The following is a 21,432-nucleotide window of genomic DNA, read 5'->3' as shown; positions in this document are numbered from 1 at the left end:
CCAGGGGTTTGGGAGAATTGAAAAGCGATGGCTGAGGCCTCTTGCGGGTGAGAAACTCCCCGGGATAGCTGTCCTCCTTCCCACTGTCAACTCCTGTGGAACTCAGTGCCCTTCACTCCCCTGCCCCAATTCAGCAGGTTGCCACATTCTGCCTCTATAGAAGGCAGCAAACAAATGGAAAAACGGAGGCACAAGCAAGGTTTCAAACAAGTCTCACGCTGTGATTCTCAATCAGTTTGTCCTGGGGTCATGAGACTGCTCTCCTCCCTTCAACCCCATTCTTCTCAATCCTGTCAGGAGGACTCAGGGTGAGTTGAGGAGGAGTGGCTGCCAGAGGAGGAGCTGCTGGGACTGAGTCATGGCAGGAAGCAGAGGAGGGCGGGAGATAGGGCCTCACAGCCTATAAAAAGGCGAAGGCACCAGCCTGAAGTCCACAACAGCAGTAGCAGCAACCTGAGAAGCAGGATCCCAGCAACCCAGCCCTTCAAATCCAGATCTACCAGAAAGGACCCACCTCTAGGGTGGCCGCTGACCAGTCCTTGCCCCAGGATGGGGACCATGTCCAGAGCAGCCTTGGTCTTCGCTTGTTTGGCTGTTGCTTCTGTGGCCTCTGAGGGAGGTGAGTTGGGGTTGAGAGGCGGAGGAGTCCCGGCCAACGGACTAGGGTCAGGGGCTAGTCACCCCAACCAACTCATTGCTCTGGGTGATTCTCCATTTGGCCTGTTTCTGGGGCACTAGAGCTTTTTGCCAGAGGAGTGGAGGGTGGGGAGCAGGAGCAAAGGGGATGGATTCCTAGGCTATCAAGGAACAGTAGAAGTGAACACTGAGGAGGGTGGACAGAGTCACAGTGGGGGGCTCTGCCTGAGTAGGACATGGGCCGGGAAGAGTGGAGAGGCCCTCAGGCTGTCCTGAATGATTGCTGACCCAGGGAAGGGTTTTGAGACTAGCCATCTACTGAGGACCTGACACCTTCTAGCACATACAGCTCCTTTAAAATAATTAATTTGGGGATGGGGAAATAGCATAATGGCTATAAAAAAAGATTTTAATGCCTGAGACACTGAAGGTCTGATTTAGTCTTCAGCACCACCGTAAGCCAGAGCTGATTAGTGTGTTGATGAAAAAAAAAGGGAAAAAAATCAACTGAAAGCATGGTTTAAAAAAAAATATGAGAGAAACCAGATCACAAATGCTTAGCTCCGGTACCTGCAGTCTTAAGACTCAAACCCAGGGCCGTAGGCATGTATACCATGCTCTTCATTTTTTCAGTTTTGCAAAGAATTTACTCATGAGAAAGATAGGAGAGAGAGAAAGAACCAGACATCTTTGGTACATGTGCTGCCAGGGATTGAATTCAGGACCTATGGTTGAGGATCCAATGCTTTATCCACTTCACCACCTCCTAGACCACCACCCTGCACTTTATTGCTGAGCTACCTCCCTGGCCATGAGCACACATTCTTCAACTGCTGCAACGCCTAAACCAGTCCCCCCAGGGTGAAATGTTGAGAGCACCACTGTCCAGCTTGTCTCAGGTGCCTGCCCTGTATGCCCTGCTGCCACCTCCCAGCCCTGGGCGATTACAGATCAGCCACAGGCAACGCCTCCCCGAAGGCTGGGTGGCTGGGAGCCATACACATCAGGAGCCCTGAATCATCTTCATCCCCTGGGAGACGTAAAGAGGACCCAAGACCAGCTGCAGGGAGCACTCCTAGACTGGGTGGGGTCCATCTCAGAAAGTCCAAGGTGCTGGAACCAAGTGGAGATGCACCTAGTTGAGCACACACATTACAGTGCTCAAGGACCAGGGTTCGAGCCCCAAGTCCACCTGGAGGGGGAAAGCTGGTGGTGAAGCAGGGCTGCAGGTGTCTCTCTGTCTTTCTCCCTCTCTACTAGCCCTTCCCTTTTGACTTCTGTCTATCCAATAAATAAATAAAGATAATGCAAAGACATTAAAAAAAAAGAGAAAGTCCAAGGTGTTTAAAGACCCTGGGTTAGAATAAAGGGTGGCCTAGGAGGTAAGACCCCCCTGTTCAGGGTCTAGATTTCCTCTGAAACTTGAGAAGCACCAGAACCTAGAGAGGCAGATCACAGATCTCAGATCTCCTGTCAGCTCTTGATGTCACATTCTTCTTAGCAGAGTCTCAGAGTCATAGAGGTCTAAGCATATGGGGACGTAGGTAGAAGCAATCCAGAGGCTGCTGCTATCTTTGCTGCATTGGTGATCTCGAGCCTGTGCCAAATAAGCCCTGGGCTGCAGAGTGCCTACCTTACAATGGACATAGACCAAGTTTCAGCCATGACATCTGAGAAAGCTTCAGTTCTTTGGCTGTCTGTTTGACTGTCTGTTGAAGTCTGGAGTGAAGCTCAAAACCCACCCCTGAATCAGCCTGCCCACCACCCCCTCAACCCCTATCTCTCACTCCAGGGCAAAAGAAGCTAGGACCACATTCCCTCACCCAGCCACTGCAAGAAGGTAAACCTTTGGGAGAGTTGTGGGACGTTTGTAGGGGGGGAGGGAATCTGGACAGAACCTCAGGATCTCACTATCTCCCCTCTTGCCTGTAGTGGGATATGCAGCACCCCCTGCACCTCCCCTAACCCGAACCCTGCCCATGGGCCACGCTGAGGCCTTTCACTTTGAGGAACAGAGTGAAGGTAAGTCTGTTAGCTCCTTTCTTGGGAGATTCTGCTGTCCCTCATCAAGGGAGCAAGGAGGCTCACACTCCCTTCCCTGCAGTGCAGCCCCAGCCTCAGGAGGCAGTCCCTTTGCAAGAGGAGATGCTACCTCCTCCACAGCTCCCAGAGGGAAAGGAAGGTAAGTGCTTCCAGCAACCCCCTCCCTAGCCAACCAGGGACCTGCTGACACCTGCCTGATCTCTGCTTTTCTGTGCCCACACCCTTCTCTTGCAGTGGATGTCCCTCTCCTGAGCGACACCATCCCCCAGCAAGAAGAGCTGCCCCCTCACCAGGTGCCTCTGGAACAGAAGGAAAGTAAGTGATCCCCACCTCCTCTTTCCCTGACCCCATAACCCTTGGCTTCGCCAGCAGGGGCTTGGGAGGATGCTTCCATTGGCCAGCTGCATCACTCTAGCTAAGTCACTTTTTTCCAAACTGTTGTCTCTTTATCTGTGAAATTAGAGGAAGAAGGCCTATTTGATAAAATCCGAAGATTAAATGGCATAAAAATCACATCTATTAGGGAGGGGTTTGGGCGGTAGTGCAGTGGGTTAAGTGCACATGGCACGAAGCACAAAGACCTGGGTAAGGATCCCAGTGTGAGCTCCTGGCTCCCCACCTGCAAGGGGGTTGCTTCATGAGCAGTGAAAGGGGGCAACTTCATGAGCAGTGAAGCAGGTCTGCGGGTGTCTATCTTTCCTTCCCATTCTCTGTCTTCCCCCCTCTCCATTTCTCTCTGTTCTATTCAACAACAACAACAACAACAACAGTAATAATAACCACAACAACGATAAAACAACAAGGGCAACAAAAGAAAAAAAATAGCTTCCAGGGAATTGGGCGGTATCGCAGCGGGTTAAGCACACGGGGCTCAAAGTGCAAGGACCGATGTAAGGATCCCAGTTCGAGCCCCCGGCTCCCTACCTGCAGGGGAATCACTTCACAAATGGTGAAGCAGGTCTGCAAGTGTCTGTCTTTCTCCCCCCTTTCTGTATTCCTCTCCTCTCTCCATTCTCTCTGTCCTATCCAACAATGACAATAACAACAATAATAACTACAAGAATTAAAAAAAAAACAAGGGCAACAAAAAAGAGAATAAATAAATTTTTAAAAAAATCTTTAAAAAGGGAGTTGGGCGGTAGTGCAGCGGGTTAAGTGCATGTGGCGCAAAGCACAAGGACCAGCATAAGGATCCCAGTTCAAGCCCCCGGCTCCCCACCTGCAGGGGAGTCGCTTCACAAGCGGTGAAGCAGGTCTGCAGGTGTCTTTCTCTCCCCCTCTCTGTCTTCCCCTCCTCTCTCCATTTCTCTATGTCCTATCCAACAACAATGACATCAACAACAATAACTCCAACAATAAAACAACAAGGGCAACAAAAGGGAATAAATAAATAAATAAATAAATACAAAAAAACCCCCTTCTGTATCTTAAAAAAAAAAAGAAAAAAAATCTTAAAAAAAAATAAAAGCCTCCAGAAGCAGTGGATTCGTGGTGCCTGCACCCAGCCCCAGTCATAACCCTGCAGGCCAAAAAAAAAAAAAAGAAAGAAAGAAAGAAAGAAAGAAAGAAAGAAAGATCCTATCTCCTTTCCCTTCTCTTTCGAGCTGTTCTTTATCAATGGGATCTGATCAGCTCCTCTTCTAGAGATGCCCAGCCCAGCTAAACTCGGTGTCTCCTTTTACCCTAGTAGGTCCATCTTTCCCACACCAGAAGGAGATGACCTTCCCAAATAAGCAGAGACAGGGTAAGTGACACTGCTTTCATGCTCAGGGATGAGGGCAACGTGCCTGAGCTCTGGCAGCAGCACAGGGATGTGGGGTGATTTTTTTCATGCCTCAGTTCTTTGTTTCTTTCAGTCACTCACCCTGAAGGTAAGAGCCATGAGTTCATATCTTCCTCCTCACCCCACTGTTCTCAGTCCTCCCAACTCAGCTAACCTTTGTTTCTAACCTTTGTTTCTTCTTCCACATGCACCTGCTGGGATCCCACATTGTTCTCTGCATTCTAGAAATGCCAAGTCGCCTCATGGATTCAGGTCTCCCTGAGTCACAGTCTGGGCATCCGTCCCATCACTGCCCAAATGACCGACACCGAGGGGGTTGGGGCCACTGGCTGGATGGCTTCCCCCCGGGGCGACCTTCTCGAGACAACCTGGACCAGATCTGCCTTCCTAACCGGCAGCACATTGTGTATGGCCCTTGGAACCTGCCACAGACTGGTTTCTCCCACCTCAGTCGCCAGGGGAAAACCCTTAATTTACTAGAAATTGGATATTCTCGCTGTTGTCGCTGTCAAAATCAACTAAGCCGCTTGGACTGTGCAAATCTGGTGGTAAGGGCTGGGCTCTTGATCCTGGGTTTTTGTTTGTTTGTTTTTTTTAATATGTATTCCCTTTTGTTGCCCTTGTTGTTGTTTTTTATTGTTGTAGTTATTACTGTTGTTATTGATGTCATTGTTCTTGGGTAGGACAGAGAGAAATGGAGAGAGGAGGGGAAGACAGAGAGGTGGGGAGTTAGGGGCTTAAACTGGGATCCTTACGCCAGAGGGGTGTCTTTTTACCACCAGACAGTATGAGAGTATATGTTAAGTACTAGAGGCCTAGACCTGGGAAGTAGGGCAGAGTATATTGGGTTCCTTTTGTAGGTGCTAGGAGAATAGAGAACAAGATTTGCTTCTTTCTTCCTCTCTTTTTTAAAAGACTTATTTTCCAATTCCAGTATTACTTTATTAAGGAAATGTTGATTTACAGGATTTTTGTTGTCATGAGGGTATATTTCCCTAAGTTATTTATTTATTAATGAAAGAAAGAATAGAACCAGAGCATCACTATGGTACGTATGATCGTCAGGGACTGAACTCAGGACCTCATGCGTGAGAGTCCATCTACTACACTATCTCTTGGGCTGCCTCTGCTTTTTTCTTATCTGTCAGTCCAGGATCGTTTCTGGACAGGTATGTCAACCACAGGCTGCCGGGCTGACCCACTCCTCTTGCTCTAGTGGGAGGACACAATTACCTGGTACTGTGAGGCTGAGCTTTCGGTCAAGACCCGAGCCCACTGGTGCTGCAGAAGGCAGGGGGAGGCCCGATTCTCCTGCTTCCAAGCAGAAGCTCCCCAGCCACACTACCCACAACGGGTCTGCCCCAGCCACCAGCCTGGCATGTCCTCGGGCCCCGACCTGCCTTTCCCACCGGGGCTTCCCACACTGGACAATGTCAAGAACATCTGCCACCTCAGACGCTTCCGTTCTGTGCCCCGCAACCTCCCAGCCACTGATGACCCTGTCCAGAAGCAGCTACAGACTCTGACCCACCTGGAGGAGGAATTCCAGCACTGCTGCCGGCAGGGGGAGAACCACACCTGTGCCTGGAAGGCTGTAAGTGGGCGTCCCAGCGGCCCCCTAGAGCCTGTTTGTCTGCCCACCCACCTCCAACCTCTGATCCTGTTGTTGCCTCCCGCTGTGAACATCTACCCATTGGTCTGCTTGTGATTGTCCGTCCATCCCTCCGTCCGTCAGTCCACTGTGTTCATCGTCCAAGTTTGTTCATCCTGAGCCTGCATCCTCCACTCCAGGCCTCTTCCACCCATGAACCTGCACGTACCTGCCTGCCACCCAGCCAAGCTAGCTCTAGCTGCACAGGACCCTCTCGGCTCCCATTCATCTTCTGCAACCAGCCCTAAGCCTCACCTGTGCTTCTACCCTCCCATCTTCCCAACTGAACATGGCTGCCTCCTGCCGCGGCTGGGGCTGCAAGGCCTTTACCTTACCTCATAGTGTGGCAGTCACAGGAGCAGAGGGTGGGAAGAATTGGTGCCAGGTATACAGATACCTGACCCCCCCTTCCTCTGTCCACAGTGGGAGAATGCCCTTGATGGGTACTGTGACCAGGAGCAGGCTACCAAGACTCACCACCACTCATGCTGCCATTACCCTCCCAGCCCCGCCCGAGATGAGTGCTTTGCCCGTCGGGCACCCTACCCCAACTATGACCGGGACATCTTGACCCTTGACCTCAGCCAAATCACCCCTAACCTTATGGGCCATCTCTGTGGAAATGGAAAATTTCTCGCCAAGCAGTGAGTCATGGCTAGTTCTTCCTCAACCCACTTGTTTCCTTTCCCTTAAACCTCCCTCAGGGGTGCTTTGGGAGGAGCAAAACCCCCCTAACCCCAGCCTCTTCCCCATCAACACAGTAAACAGATTCCGGGGCTGATCCATAACATGACTGCCCGCTGCTGTCATCTGTCATTTCCAGAGCAGGCCTGCTGTGCAGAGGATGAGGTGAGTGCAAAGGCCCTAGGTCCCTGAAGGAAGGAATGGAGGAAGGGCAAGGGATATGCTGGCACTAGAAGCTCAGGACATCTTCTCTTTAGTACCAGGAGCCAGGCCACAGAAGCTATGAGAATAGCTGGGGAGAGCTTCCTCCCTGCCCTGCCCTGCCCTGCCCCCCACCTCTGAGTTCTTTCCTGAGTCCTCTGGTTATGAGCAATTCCAGATGTGCACATCTAACACAAAAAGTCTAGCTGTGCACAACCTTGCTTCCTTCTGGGTGTCTGAAGGAATCCAGGGAGAAAACCCAGAAGCAGGAGAAAGGGGGTGTTTGGGGCACCCTCATTTCCAAACCTGACTCTGATAACCTCCCAGACTCTAACAAGCACCTCTGTCACTTCCCTCCCCTCTTCTCCTTTATCAGAAATCAGCCTTCATTGATGACCTGTGTGGTCCCCGGCAAAACATCTGGAAGGACTCTGCTGCCTGCTGTGAACTGAACCCCGGAAATGAACAGATCAACTGCTTCAACATAAACTATCTGAGGAATGTGGCTGTCGTGAAAGGAGACATGGGGGATATAGAGGGCCATGAGGATCAGGGCCCTGCTCTGGTAGCAACTCTCAGCTCCACCTTTGAGCCTGAGGATGAGTGAGTCACCCCAGAGCCTTGGAGGATTGGATTGGGGTAACTCCACCCCACCTCACCCTTCTTGAACACTCATCATAGTGAACACCTCTGGGATTTGGCGACCTCATTGTCTGTAACATCTCACACACAAACACACCCCTCTAAGCCTACTAGAATATTCTTCAGTGACTGGACCCTGAGACCCACTGCTCTGGTCCTACTGACTGAGCAGAATGTATAAGCTGTCTTGAGACTATAAACAGCTTCACTCACTGTTTGTCGTCCTGAGTTTATTCACATAAATTTCGTGTGGCCTCACAAGTGCAAGATTTCACCTCTGAAGGGCTTTTCATTCAGGTAGAGAGGCAGACACTCCACAATCACAGCACCTTCCATGTTCTGTCAGGGTTCAAACTTGGCAGTATGCATGGTTGCCAGGGCTTAGTGCCTAGATGATTTCACCATTCCCTGCAGATTTTTTTTTTCCAGAGGGTAAAAGGTAGGAAAAGAGGAGACGCCACAGTACTGCTCCCAAAGCTGCCCCTTTGCCTGGCACTCCATTTTGGTGGACCTGAACTCAAACTTGTGCCCTAGTACATAGTAAAATGTGAACTCTACCATGTGAGCTGTCTCCCAGACTGTCCCTACTCACATTTAAAAAATACATATATATGTTTTACTATTTTAATGAGAGGTATACAGAGAGGAAGATGCACAGAGACAGACACCAGAGCACTGCTCAGCTCTGGCTTAAGATGGTGCTGGGGGTTGAACCTGGGACCTCAAGAGCCTCAGACATTTTTTTTTTGCATAGTTATTATGTTATCTCCTCAGTTCTCTCCTCTCTCTCTCTCTCTCTCTCTCTCTCTATATATATATATATATAAAGTGGTGATTCAGCAGTATAGCTCACTTGGGTAGTATACCACCCAGGTTCCAGTCTGGCCCCCTCTACAATGAAAGACGCTTGGGTGCCTGACTTCTTTTTTTCTTTTTCTTTCTCTGCTTCTCTCTCTCCACATGACACAAAAACAGGAATGGTGAATGAAACACCACGCATGACCAAGGCGGGGGGTGGGGGGGGGAAGAGGGGACTACCTTGGTAGCTAGCTACCAGGGTATGGTCCATGTCCTTGGTAACCCTCCCAAAGGGAACGACACAACTAGACATTTGAAAGCTTCCCATCTGTCTCTTCAAGGAGTCCCTGCCTAGTGAATATCTTATTTCCTGAACACATCAGTGTCTTCTGTGCTAAACTAGAAGCTACCCTTCTGGGAGTTCCAGATCTTCTCCCTTTTTCATGTCGCTCACATTCTAGCCACCCTGCAAGTGTCGTAAGTGGTTTAGGGCTGCAGGAGTGCCAGCCATGCCTGATCTGGGGTGGACAGGTGGACAGGACATTCCGAAAACACTGGAGGGGTCACATCTTCTCTGGGTGTGCGGGCAGGAGGAGCCTGGACTTTATATTCAAGCAGCAGCATGAAGTCTTAAAGTCCTGAGACGTGGCTCACCTCCCAGTGCCTCCTGTGCATGGTTTAAGAGGATTTTGCAGGCAGAGGCTGTGTTCAGATTTGCCTTCTGCAAAGCCTAGTTCGCAGATAGGTGGGGAGCTGGAGGGAAGATAAGGAGGGTGAGACCAAAGCCCAAAGGAAGCCTAGGCTACACCCCCAGCTCAACAGGGTCTTGCCTCCAGCCTTCCAAGTCACCTTAACCCCCCCACCCCACTCCCACCGTTGTCCCTGCCCCCAGTATCCTCCCTAGCAGAAGCCCGGGCTCTGAGCTGGAAGAAAGATGCCGGCTGGAAGATTCAGGTCCTGGGAGGATGAGCCCTCCGGAATTTGGCAGGAAGGCAGCACTCAAACCCCAGTTATAACACTAATGTGAAGTCGGGACCTCCCGCCTCACCAGGGTCCAAAACCTCCCGCCCACGCCCACACTGCCCGGGTTTGTTTACACAGTTACGTGTGGTTGTGCCAGCTTTGACCTGTCCGTCATCACGGGGACCAATGAAACGGCGAGAGTCCTGGACTTGCCCCACCCCTGCATTCTGGGCCCCGCCCCTAGTCTGACAAGCCCCTCCACGCGCGGGTGGTGGGGGGAGGCGTCACCGCGCTTGCGCAGATGTGCAGCTGCACTCACAACCCCTACAGCCCCTGGAACTGAGAGGTGGACCTCCTCTGGGCCTATGCCTATGCCAGTGTTGCTAGAACCTGCTGATTGGGAGTAGGGGCCCTATGGTCGGGAAGGCGGGTGGTTGTCCTAGCTGAGATGTTGCTGGGCTGCGGAAGCATCAAGGAGATGCTTTAGGAATCCATTTGTATAAAAATAAGAAGTGGCCCAAACAAAGAGACCCCTCACAGAATGGGAGAAGATCTTTACATGCCGTATATCAGACAAGAGGCTAATAACCAAAATATATAAAGAGCTCAGCAACAACAACAGAAAAAAAAATGACCACTCCAAAAATGGGGGGAGGGGAAGGAAGGAGGATGTGAACAGAATATTCACCAAAGAAGAGGTCCAAAAGTCCAACAAACATGAAAAAGGGCTCCAAGTCATTGCTTTTATTTATGTAAATAAAGACAACAATGAGATGTCACTGCACTCCTATGAGAATGGCATACATCAGAAAAGGTAACAGCAACAAATGTTGGAGAGGTTGTGGGTTCAAAGGAACCCTCCTGTACTGCTGGTGGGAATGTCAATTGGTCCAACCTCTGTGGAGAACAGTCTGGAGAACTCTCAGAAGGCTAGAAATGGACCTACCCTATGACCCTGCAATTCCTCTCCTCGGGATATATCCTAAGGAACCCAACACACCCATCCAAAAAGATTTGTGTACACATATGTTCTTGGCAGCACAATTTGTAATAGCCAAAACCTGGAAGCAACCCAGGTGTCCAACAACAGATGAGTGGCTGAGCAAGTTGTGGTCTATATACACAATGGAATACTACTCAGCTGTGAAAAATGGTTAATTCTTTTTCACCTCACCTTGGATGGAGCTTGAAGGAATCTTGTTAAGTGAGATCAGCAAGAAAGAGAAGGAAGAATATGGGATGATCCCACTCATACACAGAAGTTGAAAAACAAGAATAGACAGGAAAGCACAAAGCAGAACCTGTATTGCACCAAAGTGAGAGATTCTGGGGTGAGAGGGAGGGATTATATCCCAGAACATAATGGTGAAGGAGGACCTGGGGGTGGGATTGAATTGCTGTGTGGAAAACTGAGAAATATTACACATGTATAAATTATTGCATTTTACTATTGACTGCAAACCATTAATTCCTCAATAAAGAAATTTAAAAAAGGAAAAAAAAAAAAAGGAGGTGGCCTTCAAGTAGTAGCACCCTGTGATGGTGCCTGAGGACCTAGTATCTGGGAGGAGATGAAGGGCTGGTTAGCACTAGCTGATCATTAGCAGATGCATTCAGTCTAGAAGCCAGCCAGTTATTAAACAGAGCAAGCAGGTAGTTCAGGGCAAGATTACTGTGAGCAAGCAAAAGCGAAGTGTTAATTTTTGTGGCAGATAGACAATCAAAATTAGTAGATTTTCATAAAAAGCATTTAGTGAGACTCCAAAGGTGGAGCAGTGGAGGAAATTTCAGATTCAGGCATGAGATCCAAAGTTGCAAGGTTTGGATTTCCAAGGTCCAAGGCCTGAGTTCAATCCCCAGCATTGAGTGTATCAGGGTGATGGTCTGGTTCCCTTCTCTCTCATATATATATTTTAAATGAATATAAATAAATTTAAAATATATGAGGCTCAGGAGATGGCACAATGGATAAGGAGTTAGACTCAAGCACTAAGTCTTGAGTTATGTCCCCAGCATCACATGTTCCAGTGCTCTTTTTCTTATTAATAAATATTTAAAATGTAAATAAAAATAAAATATATGTGGTTATGGGGCTGGGCAGTGGGGCACCAGGTTAAACACACATATAACGGTGCTCAAAGAGGGTTGAAGCCCATGGTCCCCACCTGCAGGAAAGAAAGCTTCTATCTCTAGCTCCCCCTTCCTTCTCAGCTTCTATCTGTCTCTATTCAAAATAAGTAAATTTCCTCACCTACTTCCTATTACAGTTCTCTCACTCACTCCAAAGCTAACCTTAGCAAAGCAAGGACTGCAAAAGCTGAATAAGGGCAAGAGACTGGCATACTTTAACGATGACTCTTTAGTCACTATCAGGCCATTCCACCAGCTGGGGCCCTAATTGGGGAGTCCTGAGTCTCCCAAACAAGACTTGATGGGCCTAGACCTCAAATAAATCCCTCTCTCCATTGTTTCTGGTCATCTCCATCAGGAACAACACAACAGACCCCTTTGTGGGCCCCCATAGGACCTTGCCCTCAACCTGGATCAACAATGGTAGAGAATGTTCCATCCTCTAAAGAGAGGCTGGACAACATACTCTGTGATACACCTGAGGAAGATGGGTCGATACTGGGGCAGCATGGAATGTTCCTACTCATGACCACAGGCTCCTAAGCTAATTATGGGCCATGGATCACATCAAATTGATGGGGTTTACAGTAATATTTATATCCCTTTCCCATATTAGGGAGTTACTCTCTTCCCTGATCCAGCTTTCTGGTCCTTTTCCTAGCCATGATATCATCTCCCCAGACAATAATTAGGATTCACCTGCATATCAGATTTCAGGCTCAGGCAAAAAAAAAAAAAAGTTAATTAATTAATTAATTAATTAATTACCAGAGCACTGCTCAGCTCTCGCTGATGGTAATGTGGAGACTTTGGTCCCAGGCCTCAAGCATGAGAAAGTCTCTTTGCATAACCATTACTATTATCTATCCCCTGCTCTATCCAAAATAAAATTTAAAATAAAAAATGCATATGTAATTTAGTAAGTTCATAGGAGGTAGTTAAAGGAGTCAGAGACCCTAACTACTTGGAGGGACCCTGGAAAGTTTCACAGTGGAATTTAAACTGGATTAGGACTTTGCTGGCAAGGAAGGGCGGGGGGGACTCACAGAAAGCACTGCATGTTTGCAAAGTGCAGCCAAAGTAAACAAAGTGAGCATTTTGTGTTTGAGTGCTAAGTATTCTGGCTATAATAGAGAAGATGAAAACAGCAGCCTCACGGTTTCTAGCTTAGGGGTGGTGGTGGCAAAAATATCAAATGACAGATGTATTCTTGGAATCTTGTAGGAGCCATCTAGGCTAATTTTCAGGGAGGTCTTCTTGAAGGAGGCAATGAAACTGAAAACTAAGTTGGTATATTTGAGGACTGGTGAAGAGATTTTAAAAATGTGTGTGGGTGGAACAAGCATCAGTTTGGAAATTTATAATTAGTCATGCTTTTTGTAAGTCTTGAAGGATTCTAGAAGTCATGCCAAGATAGGGATTATAAAGGACTATAAAAGGAAGCTGATGTAAACACACCCCCCCAAAAAACACAATAAAGTAACGTTAAAAAACAAAAAAGGATAAATGAGCTGAAGAAAATGTAGACAGTTTAAGCCATTTCAGTGGTTTAAATTGGATTTGTTTTTGTTTTCTTTTTTGCCACCAGGATTATCACCCGGGATTAGTGTTTGCTTGACTATACTGCTCCTGGTGGCCATTTTTTTCTTTTGATAGAGGATGAGAGACAGAAAGATAAGTGAGATACACCTGCAGCTCTATTCCACCATTCGTGAAACTTCCCCTCTGCAGGTGGAGACTGGGAACTTGAACCTGTGTCCTCACGTATGGTAATGTGTGCACTCAACTGTGTCTTACAGTTTCAGGTCCATCATCTGTACCTGAAATTGGAAATTTTCAATATCAATAAAAGTAGGAAATTGAAAGATCTGGACTTTTGTCAGTGGTAGAAGTGATAGGGGGAGGGGAGAGCATTTTTTAATTAAATTTTTATTTATAAAGTGGAAATATTGATAAGAGGGGTACATTTCCACACAATGCCCACCCCTAGAACTCAGAATCCAATCCCCTCCCTTGGTTGCTTCCTTATTCTTTTTCCTTCTGGGAGTATGGACCCAAGATCATTATGGGGTGCAGAAGGTAGAAGGTCTGGCTTCTGTAATTGTTTCTCTGCTGAACATGGGCACTGGCAGGTTGATCCATACTCCCAGCCTGTCTCTCTCTTTCCCTTGTGGGGCAGAGATCTGGGGAGACGGGGCTCCAGGACATGTGGTGGGGTCATCTGCCCAGTGAAGTCAGGCTGGCATCATGGTATCATCTGGAACCTGGTGGCCTCACCCAAGATTCCAAGGTTGAAAGCAGCTTCCTTGTAGAGCTCACATCAGGTGTTGTCTCTAAGCCACCATCTTGGCTCCACCGGGGAGAGTATTTTTTTTTTTTAAAGAGCAGAACAACTTCTACTCTTTTTTTTAAAATAATATTTATTTTATTTATTTATTCCCTTTTGTTGCCCTTGTTGTTTTATTGTTGTAGTTATTATTGTTGTTGTCATTGTTGGATAGGACAGAGAGAAATGGAGAGAGGAGGGGAAGACAGAGAGGAGGAGAGAAAGATAGACACCTGCAGACCTGCTTCACCGCCTGTGAAGCGACTCCCCTGCAGGTGGGGAGCCGGGGTTTGAACCGGTATCCTTATGCCGGTCCTTGTGCTTTGCGCCACCTGCGCTTAACCCGCTGCGCTACAGCCCGACTCCCCGGGGAGAGTATTTTTAAGTGATTTATTTATTTATGAGAGAGGTGAGAAGAGAGAAATTAAAAAAAAACCAAAACAGAGCATCACTCTGGCATATATGATGCTATGGTTCAAACTCTGGACCTCATGCTTGAGAGTCCAACACTTTGTCCACTGCATCACTTCCTGGACCACAAAGAAGACAATGTTTTTTTTTTAAATAATTTATTTCTTTATTGGGGAATTAATGTTTTACATTCAACAGTAAATACAATAGTTTGTACATGCATAACATTCCCCAGATTCCCATTTAACAATACAACCCCCACTATGTCATTCATCATCTTTCATGGACCTGTATTCTCCCCATCCACCCACCCACCCCAGAGTCTTTTACTTTGGTGTAATACTCCAATTCCATTTCAGGTTCGACTTGTGTTTTCTTTTCTAATCTTGTTTTTCAGCTTCGGCCTGAGAGTGAGATCATCCCATATTCATCCTTCAGTTTCTGACTTATTTCACTCAACATGATTTTTTCAAGGTCCATCCAAGATTGGCTGAAAACGGTGAAGTCACCATTTTTACAGCTGAGTAGTATTCCATTGTGTATATATACCACGACTTGCTCAGCCACTCATCTGTTGTTGGACACCTGGGTTGCTTCCAGGTTTTGGCTATTACAAATTGTGCTGCCAAGAACATATGTGTACACAGATCTTTTTGGATGGATGTGTTGGGTTCCTTAGGATATATCCCCAGGAGGGGAATTGCAGGGTCATAGGGTAGGTCCATTTCTAGCCTTCTGAGAGTTCTCCAGACTGTTCTCCACAGAGGTTGGACCAATTGACATTCCCACCAGCAGTGCAGGAGGGTTCCTTTGACCCCACACCCTCTCCAGCATTTGTTGCTGTTACATTTTCTGATGTATGACATTCTCACAGGAGTGAAGTGATATCTCATTGTTGTCTTGATTTGCATTTCTCTGACAATCAGAGACTTGGAGCATTTTTTCATGTGTTTCTCGGCCTTTTGGATCTCTTCTGTGGTGAATATTCTGTCCAAGTCCTCCCCCCATTTTTGGATGGGGTTATTTGTAGAAGACAATGTTTTAAAGGTATTTAGGAGACTGTACCCTGAGAGGTGGCACAGTGGATTAAGCACTGGACTCTCAAGCATGAGTTCCTGAGTTCAGTCCCTGGCACTGCATGTGCCAGAGTGATGCTCTGGTGCCATATCTCTATCTCTCTCTTCCTCTTTCTCATTAATTAGTAAATCAATAATTTAAACAAGACGTTTAGGAGGTTGACAAAACCTGGGGGAGATGTGTAGGAGGCATTCTAAGCTTCAGGCTTAGATAGCTGTAAGGCAGGCTATGCAGAAGGAGGATAAACAGGACGATGATAATGAGTTGGGCTTGGAATCCTAATTAGTAGGTGACCAGAGTAAAAGTTCCTTCAGATGGAAGATGTCCAAAGTTAAATTCCAACAACTTGAGTGTAAACGGGAAGTATAAACAGGAAGTGGTGAGGAACACATGCAGTCTGCTCTTCAAAAGCTATTATAGATTGGCAGCCATTCCGCTCGTCATGGCATAACACTTGGGAAACTTACTCTCTTCCCAGTCCTGCCCTCTCAATTTCTTTTTTTTTATCCCCCCCCCCCCCCCCAGGGTTATTGCTGGGCTCGGTGCCTGCACCATGAATCCACCGCTCCTGGAGGCCATTTTTTCCCCTCTTTTTGTTGCCCTTGTTGTTGTAGCCTCATTGTTATTATTATTGCCATTGTTGATGTCGTTTGTTGTTAGATAGAACAGAGAGAAATGGAGAGAGGAGGGGAAGACAGAGAGGGGGAGAGAAAGACAGACACCTGCAGACCTGCTTCACCGCCTGTGAAGCGACTCCCCTGCAGGTGGGGAGCTGGGGGCTCGAGCCCTCAATTTCTATCCATCATACTGAAAGAAAGAAAAGGAAAGGAAAGGAAAGGGAAGGAAAGGAAAGGAAAGGAAAAGAAAGAAAAGGAGAGGGGGTTGGGGGTTAGATAGCATAGTGGTTATAAAAAAGACTCTCATGCCTGAGACACCAAAGTCCCAGATTCAATCCCCCTCACTACCATAAAACCAGAGTTGAGTACTGCTCTGGTAAAAAAAGAAAACAAACAACAAAAGGAAAAGTGGCCACCAGGAGTGATGAATTTATCCTGCAGGCATCCATGCACTTAACCCGCTGCACTACAGCCTGACTCCCCAAATTTTAATTTTAAAAAAATCGTGAAAAGTGTAGTCCGGGAGGTGGCACAGTGGATAAAGCATTGCATTTTCAAGCATGAGGTCTTGAGTTCGATCCCTGGCAGTACATGTACCAGAGTGATGTCAAACCTCCTATCTTTCTCATAAATAAATATATTTTCAAAAAATGTGGAAAATAATGCATTATTTTATTATTATTATTATTATTATCTCTATCTATTGGGTAGAGACAGCTAGAAATCAAGAGGGAAGGGGGAGATAGGAAGGGAGAGAGAAAGAGAAACACCTGTAGCACGGCTTCATCACTCACAAAGCTTTCCCCCTGCAGGTGGAAACTGGAGACTCGAGCCCCAGTCCTTGTACATTACAACATGTGCCCTCAACCAGGTGTGCCACCACACGGCCCCTAATGCATTGTTATATATTTTTTTATTTTTAAGATTTTTTAAAATTTATGAATTGATAAGAAAGATAGGAGGATGTTGTTTTCGCCGGGCTGGCTTCACGGGCGGTTAACAGACGACCAGGGACTCATGGTTGAGCTGTAGGCAGTATCTCTTTATTCATGTGGGACGCAGCGCAATCTATACCAAGCTAAGGTAAGCTAGCTACTACAGTCTTGTCCTTATAAATATACTAGCCCAGTAGGGTGGGAACAGGATGCGACGCAGAGAGGGTGGAGAGAAAAGTGACTGGTGAAAATCAGAGTGTGACAAGGAGAGGGGGCGGAGCAAAAACATATGAACCAGTGGGGATTGAACCAATGCCCTGCAGTGGTTATGTAAATAGAATACAGTGGTTATGTAAATAGAATACAGTGTTAAGCAGGGGGTATTAAACCAATGAAACAGAAGGGGTCTCCTGCATACCAACAGGAGGAGAGAGAATTAGACATCACTCTGGTACATGTGCTACCGGGAATTGAACTTGGGGCCTCATACTTGAGAGTGCAATGCTTTATCAATTGTGCCACCTCCCAACCCACTTTTTTTTTCTTTATTGTGTATTAGTGATGTACAGTACAGTTGTTGACACTTAATACATTCTCTGGTCTCCCCCCTTTCAATAGTATGTATGAGGACTCCAAACCTACCTCTCAAGTCCCCTCCCTACCTCTCCTTCACCAGAGTCCTTTGCTTTGGTGCAATACACCAAACCCAGTCCTAGTTTCACTTTGTAGTTTCCTTTTTTGTCCTTGTCTTTGAGTTCCAAAGAAATAACACATTTTGTGTGTGTGTATGTGTGTCCCTCTACCATAGTTCTCACAAGTCTTTGAAACAGTAGTTTCCTTTTTTTTTTATTTTGCAAGTTCATGTGTATCAGTTTTCTACATTCCACATATGACTGAAACCATCTGGTAGTTGTCTTTCATGTCTTTATTTATTTCACTAAGCATAATCACCTCCATTTCCATCCATTTAGCTCCAAAGGATACAGTATTGATGGGCATCTGGGCTACTTCCACTCTTTTTTGGCTATTGTAAATAATGCAGCTATGATCATAGGAGTGCATATATCTCTTTGAATTAGTAAAAGCACATTTTTTAAAATTTTCTTTATTGGGGGATTAATGTTTTACAGTCAACAGTGAATACAATAGTTTGTACATGTATAGCATTTCTCACTTTTCTACATAACAATACAACCCCCATTAGGTCCTCTGTCATCCTTTTCCAGCGCCTGCACTCTTCCCCTCCACCCACCCCAGAGTCTTTTACTTTGGTGCAATACACCAACTCCAGTTCAGGTTCTACTTGTGTTTTCTCTCCTGATCTTGTTTTTCAACTTCTGCCTGAGAGTGAGATCATCCCAATATATTCAGCCTTTGAAAACAGCACATTATCTAAATTTTTTATTATCTTTATTTATTTATTGGATAGAGACAGAGAGAAATTAAGAGGGGAGAGGAAGATAGAGAGGGAGAGAGAGGGGCCAGGCAGTGGCACACCTGGTTAAGCGCACACATTACAGTGCACAAGGACCCAGGTTCAAGCTCCTGGTCCCCATCTGCAGGGGGAAAGCTTCAGAAGTGGTGAAGCATGGCTGCAGGTGTCTCTCTCCTTCTCTATCTTCCCCACCCTCTCAATTTCTGTCTATCTCTATCCAATAACAAATAAATAAAAATATTTTTAAAAGGAGAGGAGAGATGGATGAAGCTTTTCCCCTGCCGGTGGGATCCAGGGTCTTGAACCCAGATCCTTGTGCACTGTAATATGTGTGCTCAACCAGGTGCACCACCACCTGGCCCCAAAACAACACATTTTTAATTCAGGTTTTTATTTAGTGTTGTTTTCACTGGTGCATGCTCAACACTGGTTTATGATAGTGCCAGGGATTGAACTTGGGGCCTTGAATATGAGGAACCTCAAGCATAAAAATCTTTTAACATAACCATTATGCTTCTTCTTCTTCTAGCATTTGCCCTTCTTCCGTAGCCAGTCAACAGCATCAGGTTGAGTCTGATGTAAAGTTTCAAGACCTCCTTTGAATCTGGAGAGGTGGCAGTCGTTGACTATGTGGGTCATAGTCTGTCTGTAGCCGCAGGGGCAGTTCGGGTCATCTCTGGCTCCCCAGCGATGGAACATAGCGGCGCACCGGCCATGGCCTGTTCGATAGCGATTGAGGAGGGCCCAATCATAACGTGCTAGGTCAAAGCCGGGTTGACGCTTGCAGGGGTCTGTGATGAGGTGTTCTTTACCTCAGCTGACTACCAGCTCTGTTTCCAAGAGACTGGAACAGAGAAGTTCAGTGTAGGCGTAGGGGACCAGATTGGGTGACGAGACGTCAAGCGTTGGACAGGGTGGGCGAAGATATCCGCGTATATTGGCAGGTCCGGTCGAGTGTAGACGTGGGAAATGAACTTAGATGATGCCGCATCCCGACGAATATCTGGCGGGGCGATGTTGCTAAGAACTGGCAGCCATGGAACCGGGGTGGAACGGATGGTTCCAGAAATTATCCTCATGGAGGAATATAATTTGGAATTGACCAAGTGGACATGGGGGCTACAGAACCATACTGGGGCACAGTATTCTGCAGTGGAATAGCATAATGCCAGAGAGGATGATCGTAGTGTGGAAGCGCTTGCACCCCATGAGGAGCTGGCCAGTCTTGCAATGATGTTATTCCTCACGCCCACCTTTGCTGCAGTTTTTATGAGATGTTTGTGAAATGACAGAGTGCGATTGAGAGTAACGCCAAGATAGACTGGCTGGGCTTCATGCCGGATTCTCGTATCGCCAAGCTGCACATTAAGCTCACGCGAGGCCGAGGCATGGTGTAGATGGAAAACAGATGATACCGTTTTTGCAGTGCTAGGGATTAGTCGCCATTTTTTACAGTAATCAGATATCAGAGACATGTCTTTCGTGAGTGTTTCCTCGAGGATGTCGAACTTGGATGCCTGAGTTGCACAGCAGATGTCATCGGCGTAGATGAACTTCCTTGAAGAAGTTTCTGGGAGGTCATTGATGTAAATATTAAATAGCGTAGGAGCCAGAACAGAGCCCTGGGGGAGGCCACTTGAGACAAGTCTCCATCTGCTAGACTTTTCACCCAGATGCACCCGGAATCTTCTGTTTTGGAGAAGAAACGAAATAGTGTTGGCCACCCATGGAGGCAGGCATCTTGAGATCTTGACTAGGAGACAACAATGCCAGACCGTGTCATAGGCTGCTGTGAGATCAACAAAGACAGCACCCGTCTTTAAATTCTTCTGGAATCCATTTTCAATGTAAGTTGAGAGGGCCAGGGCTTGTTCGCAGGTAGATCTTCCTGGGCAGAAACCAGCCTGGGCGGGTGATAGGAATTTCTCTGTAAGATGAGAAATACGTGACAGAAGCAGCCTCTCAAGGAGTTTGTAACACACGGAGAGGAGAGAAATTGGTCTATAGCTGGCGGCCAGTGTTGGGTCTTTCTTTGGTTTCAAAACCGCTATAATCTTCGCACGACGCCAAATTTTGGGCATAGACTCAGATTCCAAGATGTGGGACAGGAATGAAGCGAGCCACTTCTTTGCCGCAGGACCCAGGTTAAGAATGAGTTCTGGGGTGATGTTATCATAGCCAGCAGCTGTTCCCGGTTTAACCCTCTTCAAAGCGTCTTCCAGTTCAGACAGTGTAAAGGGAGAGATTTTTGGAGATGAACAAGATAACCGGAAGTGGGATGACCATTCATGGGAAATTTCTCTTTTCCAGACTGGGTCGATCTTAGCACATCCAACTTGAGTTAGGTGACTGGCCACTGAGTTTGGAGATACGGGAGGATGGGAGATGGGAGGGGGTTGGCTACCGGCACCCAGTCTGTGAAGAAGCTTCCAGGCCTTCCTACTTGAGTGGGTGAAGTTCAGACTTTCCGTGAGTTGTTGCCAGCGGGCTTGGCGTGCTGCATCCAGGGAGGCAATGAGATGGTCAGCCACATCTGGGTCGCCCGACACATCATACTGCTTTAGTAGTTGCTCGCATTCAGCATCAAGACAAGGCGTATAGTTAGTACGTCTCCCACGAGGGATGGCTTGGGAAGCTGCTTTGAAGATGGCTTGGCGGAAGTGCCTGTAGGAATCTTCAGAGGGGATAGAGTTAATTGGAATTGCAGGAATAGATTTGTTGGTAAGATCACTGAACAGACGCCAGTTTGCTTTCCGAAAATTCCATCTTAGTTTCTCCGAGCACAGAATCAGTGGGAGCTGGAGACCAATGTGGATGATAGCTAGGCAGTGATGACTGTGCGGGAAGATCTTGAGAACTTGTCTCGTAGCGGGAAAGGCTTGGCCGTTGACTGTGCTAATCCAGCACAGGTCGGGCTACGAGTCTTTATTCCATCTAGCACTGTGAAAAGAGCCTGGCTGTTTGGGATCGTATAATAGGGAGAGGTCATTCGCTGAAGCCCAGTCGGCTAAGATAGAGCCGTCAGCACAAGTGGAGGAATATCCCCAGTCTTGGTGGTGACTATTAAAGTCTCCAACGTAAATGGCTGGGTGATTCGGGC

The 21,432-nt window shown here is 47.2% G+C and overlaps 1 protein-coding gene across 3 annotated transcripts; it reads left to right on the top strand.

Moving 5' to 3' along the window:
- The first annotated feature begins 423 nt into the window (after positions 1–423).
- On the top strand, positions 424–7,853 carry ECM1 (extracellular matrix protein 1). Of its 3 annotated transcripts, none has more exons than XM_060201752.1 (11): positions 426–619; positions 2,429–2,476; positions 2,569–2,658; positions 2,741–2,818; positions 2,914–2,994; positions 4,370–4,423; positions 4,688–5,010; positions 5,679–6,056; positions 6,537–6,757; positions 6,875–6,962; positions 7,375–7,853. In XM_060201752.1, exons 1-11 carry the CDS (start codon positions 550–552, stop codon positions 7,603–7,605), a joined length of 1,662 nt encoding a protein of 553 aa, XP_060057735.1. In that variant the 5' UTR covers positions 426–549; the 3' UTR covers positions 7,606–7,853. The 3 variants fall into 3 exon arrangements, with proteins under 3 accessions (XP_060057736.1, XP_060057735.1, XP_016047386.1); XM_016191900.2 differs by having other exon boundaries at positions 4,367–4,423; XM_060201753.1 differs by lacking the exon at positions 5,679–6,056 and having other exon boundaries at positions 424–619; positions 4,367–4,423.
- The last annotated feature ends 13,579 nt before the right edge of the window (positions 7,854–21,432 follow it).

This window comes from Erinaceus europaeus, chromosome 11, assembly GCF_950295315.1.
Source record: "Erinaceus europaeus chromosome 11, mEriEur2.1, whole genome shotgun sequence".
Classification (NCBI taxonomy): domain Eukaryota; kingdom Metazoa; phylum Chordata; class Mammalia; order Eulipotyphla; family Erinaceidae; genus Erinaceus; species Erinaceus europaeus.
The sequence above is the reverse complement of the archived record's forward strand: the minus strand, read 5'-3'. Positions and strand labels throughout refer to the sequence as shown.

What these genes read in the sequence shown, in the direction of transcription:
- ECM1 (XM_016191900.2), top strand. Translation starts at nt 550, where the DNA reads ATGGGGACCATGTCCAGAGCAGCCTTGGTCTTCGCTTGTTTGGCTGTT. An exon ending in CACCCAGCCACTGCAAGAAG is followed by an intron (nt 2,477 to 2,568) that starts GTAAACCTTTGG and finishes TCTTGCCTGTAG; the next exon opens with TGGGATATGCAGCACCCCCT. An exon ending in GGAAAATTTCTCGCCAAGCA is followed by an intron (nt 6,758 to 6,874) that starts GTGAGTCATGGC and finishes CCATCAACACAG; the next exon opens with TAAACAGATTCCGGGGCTGA.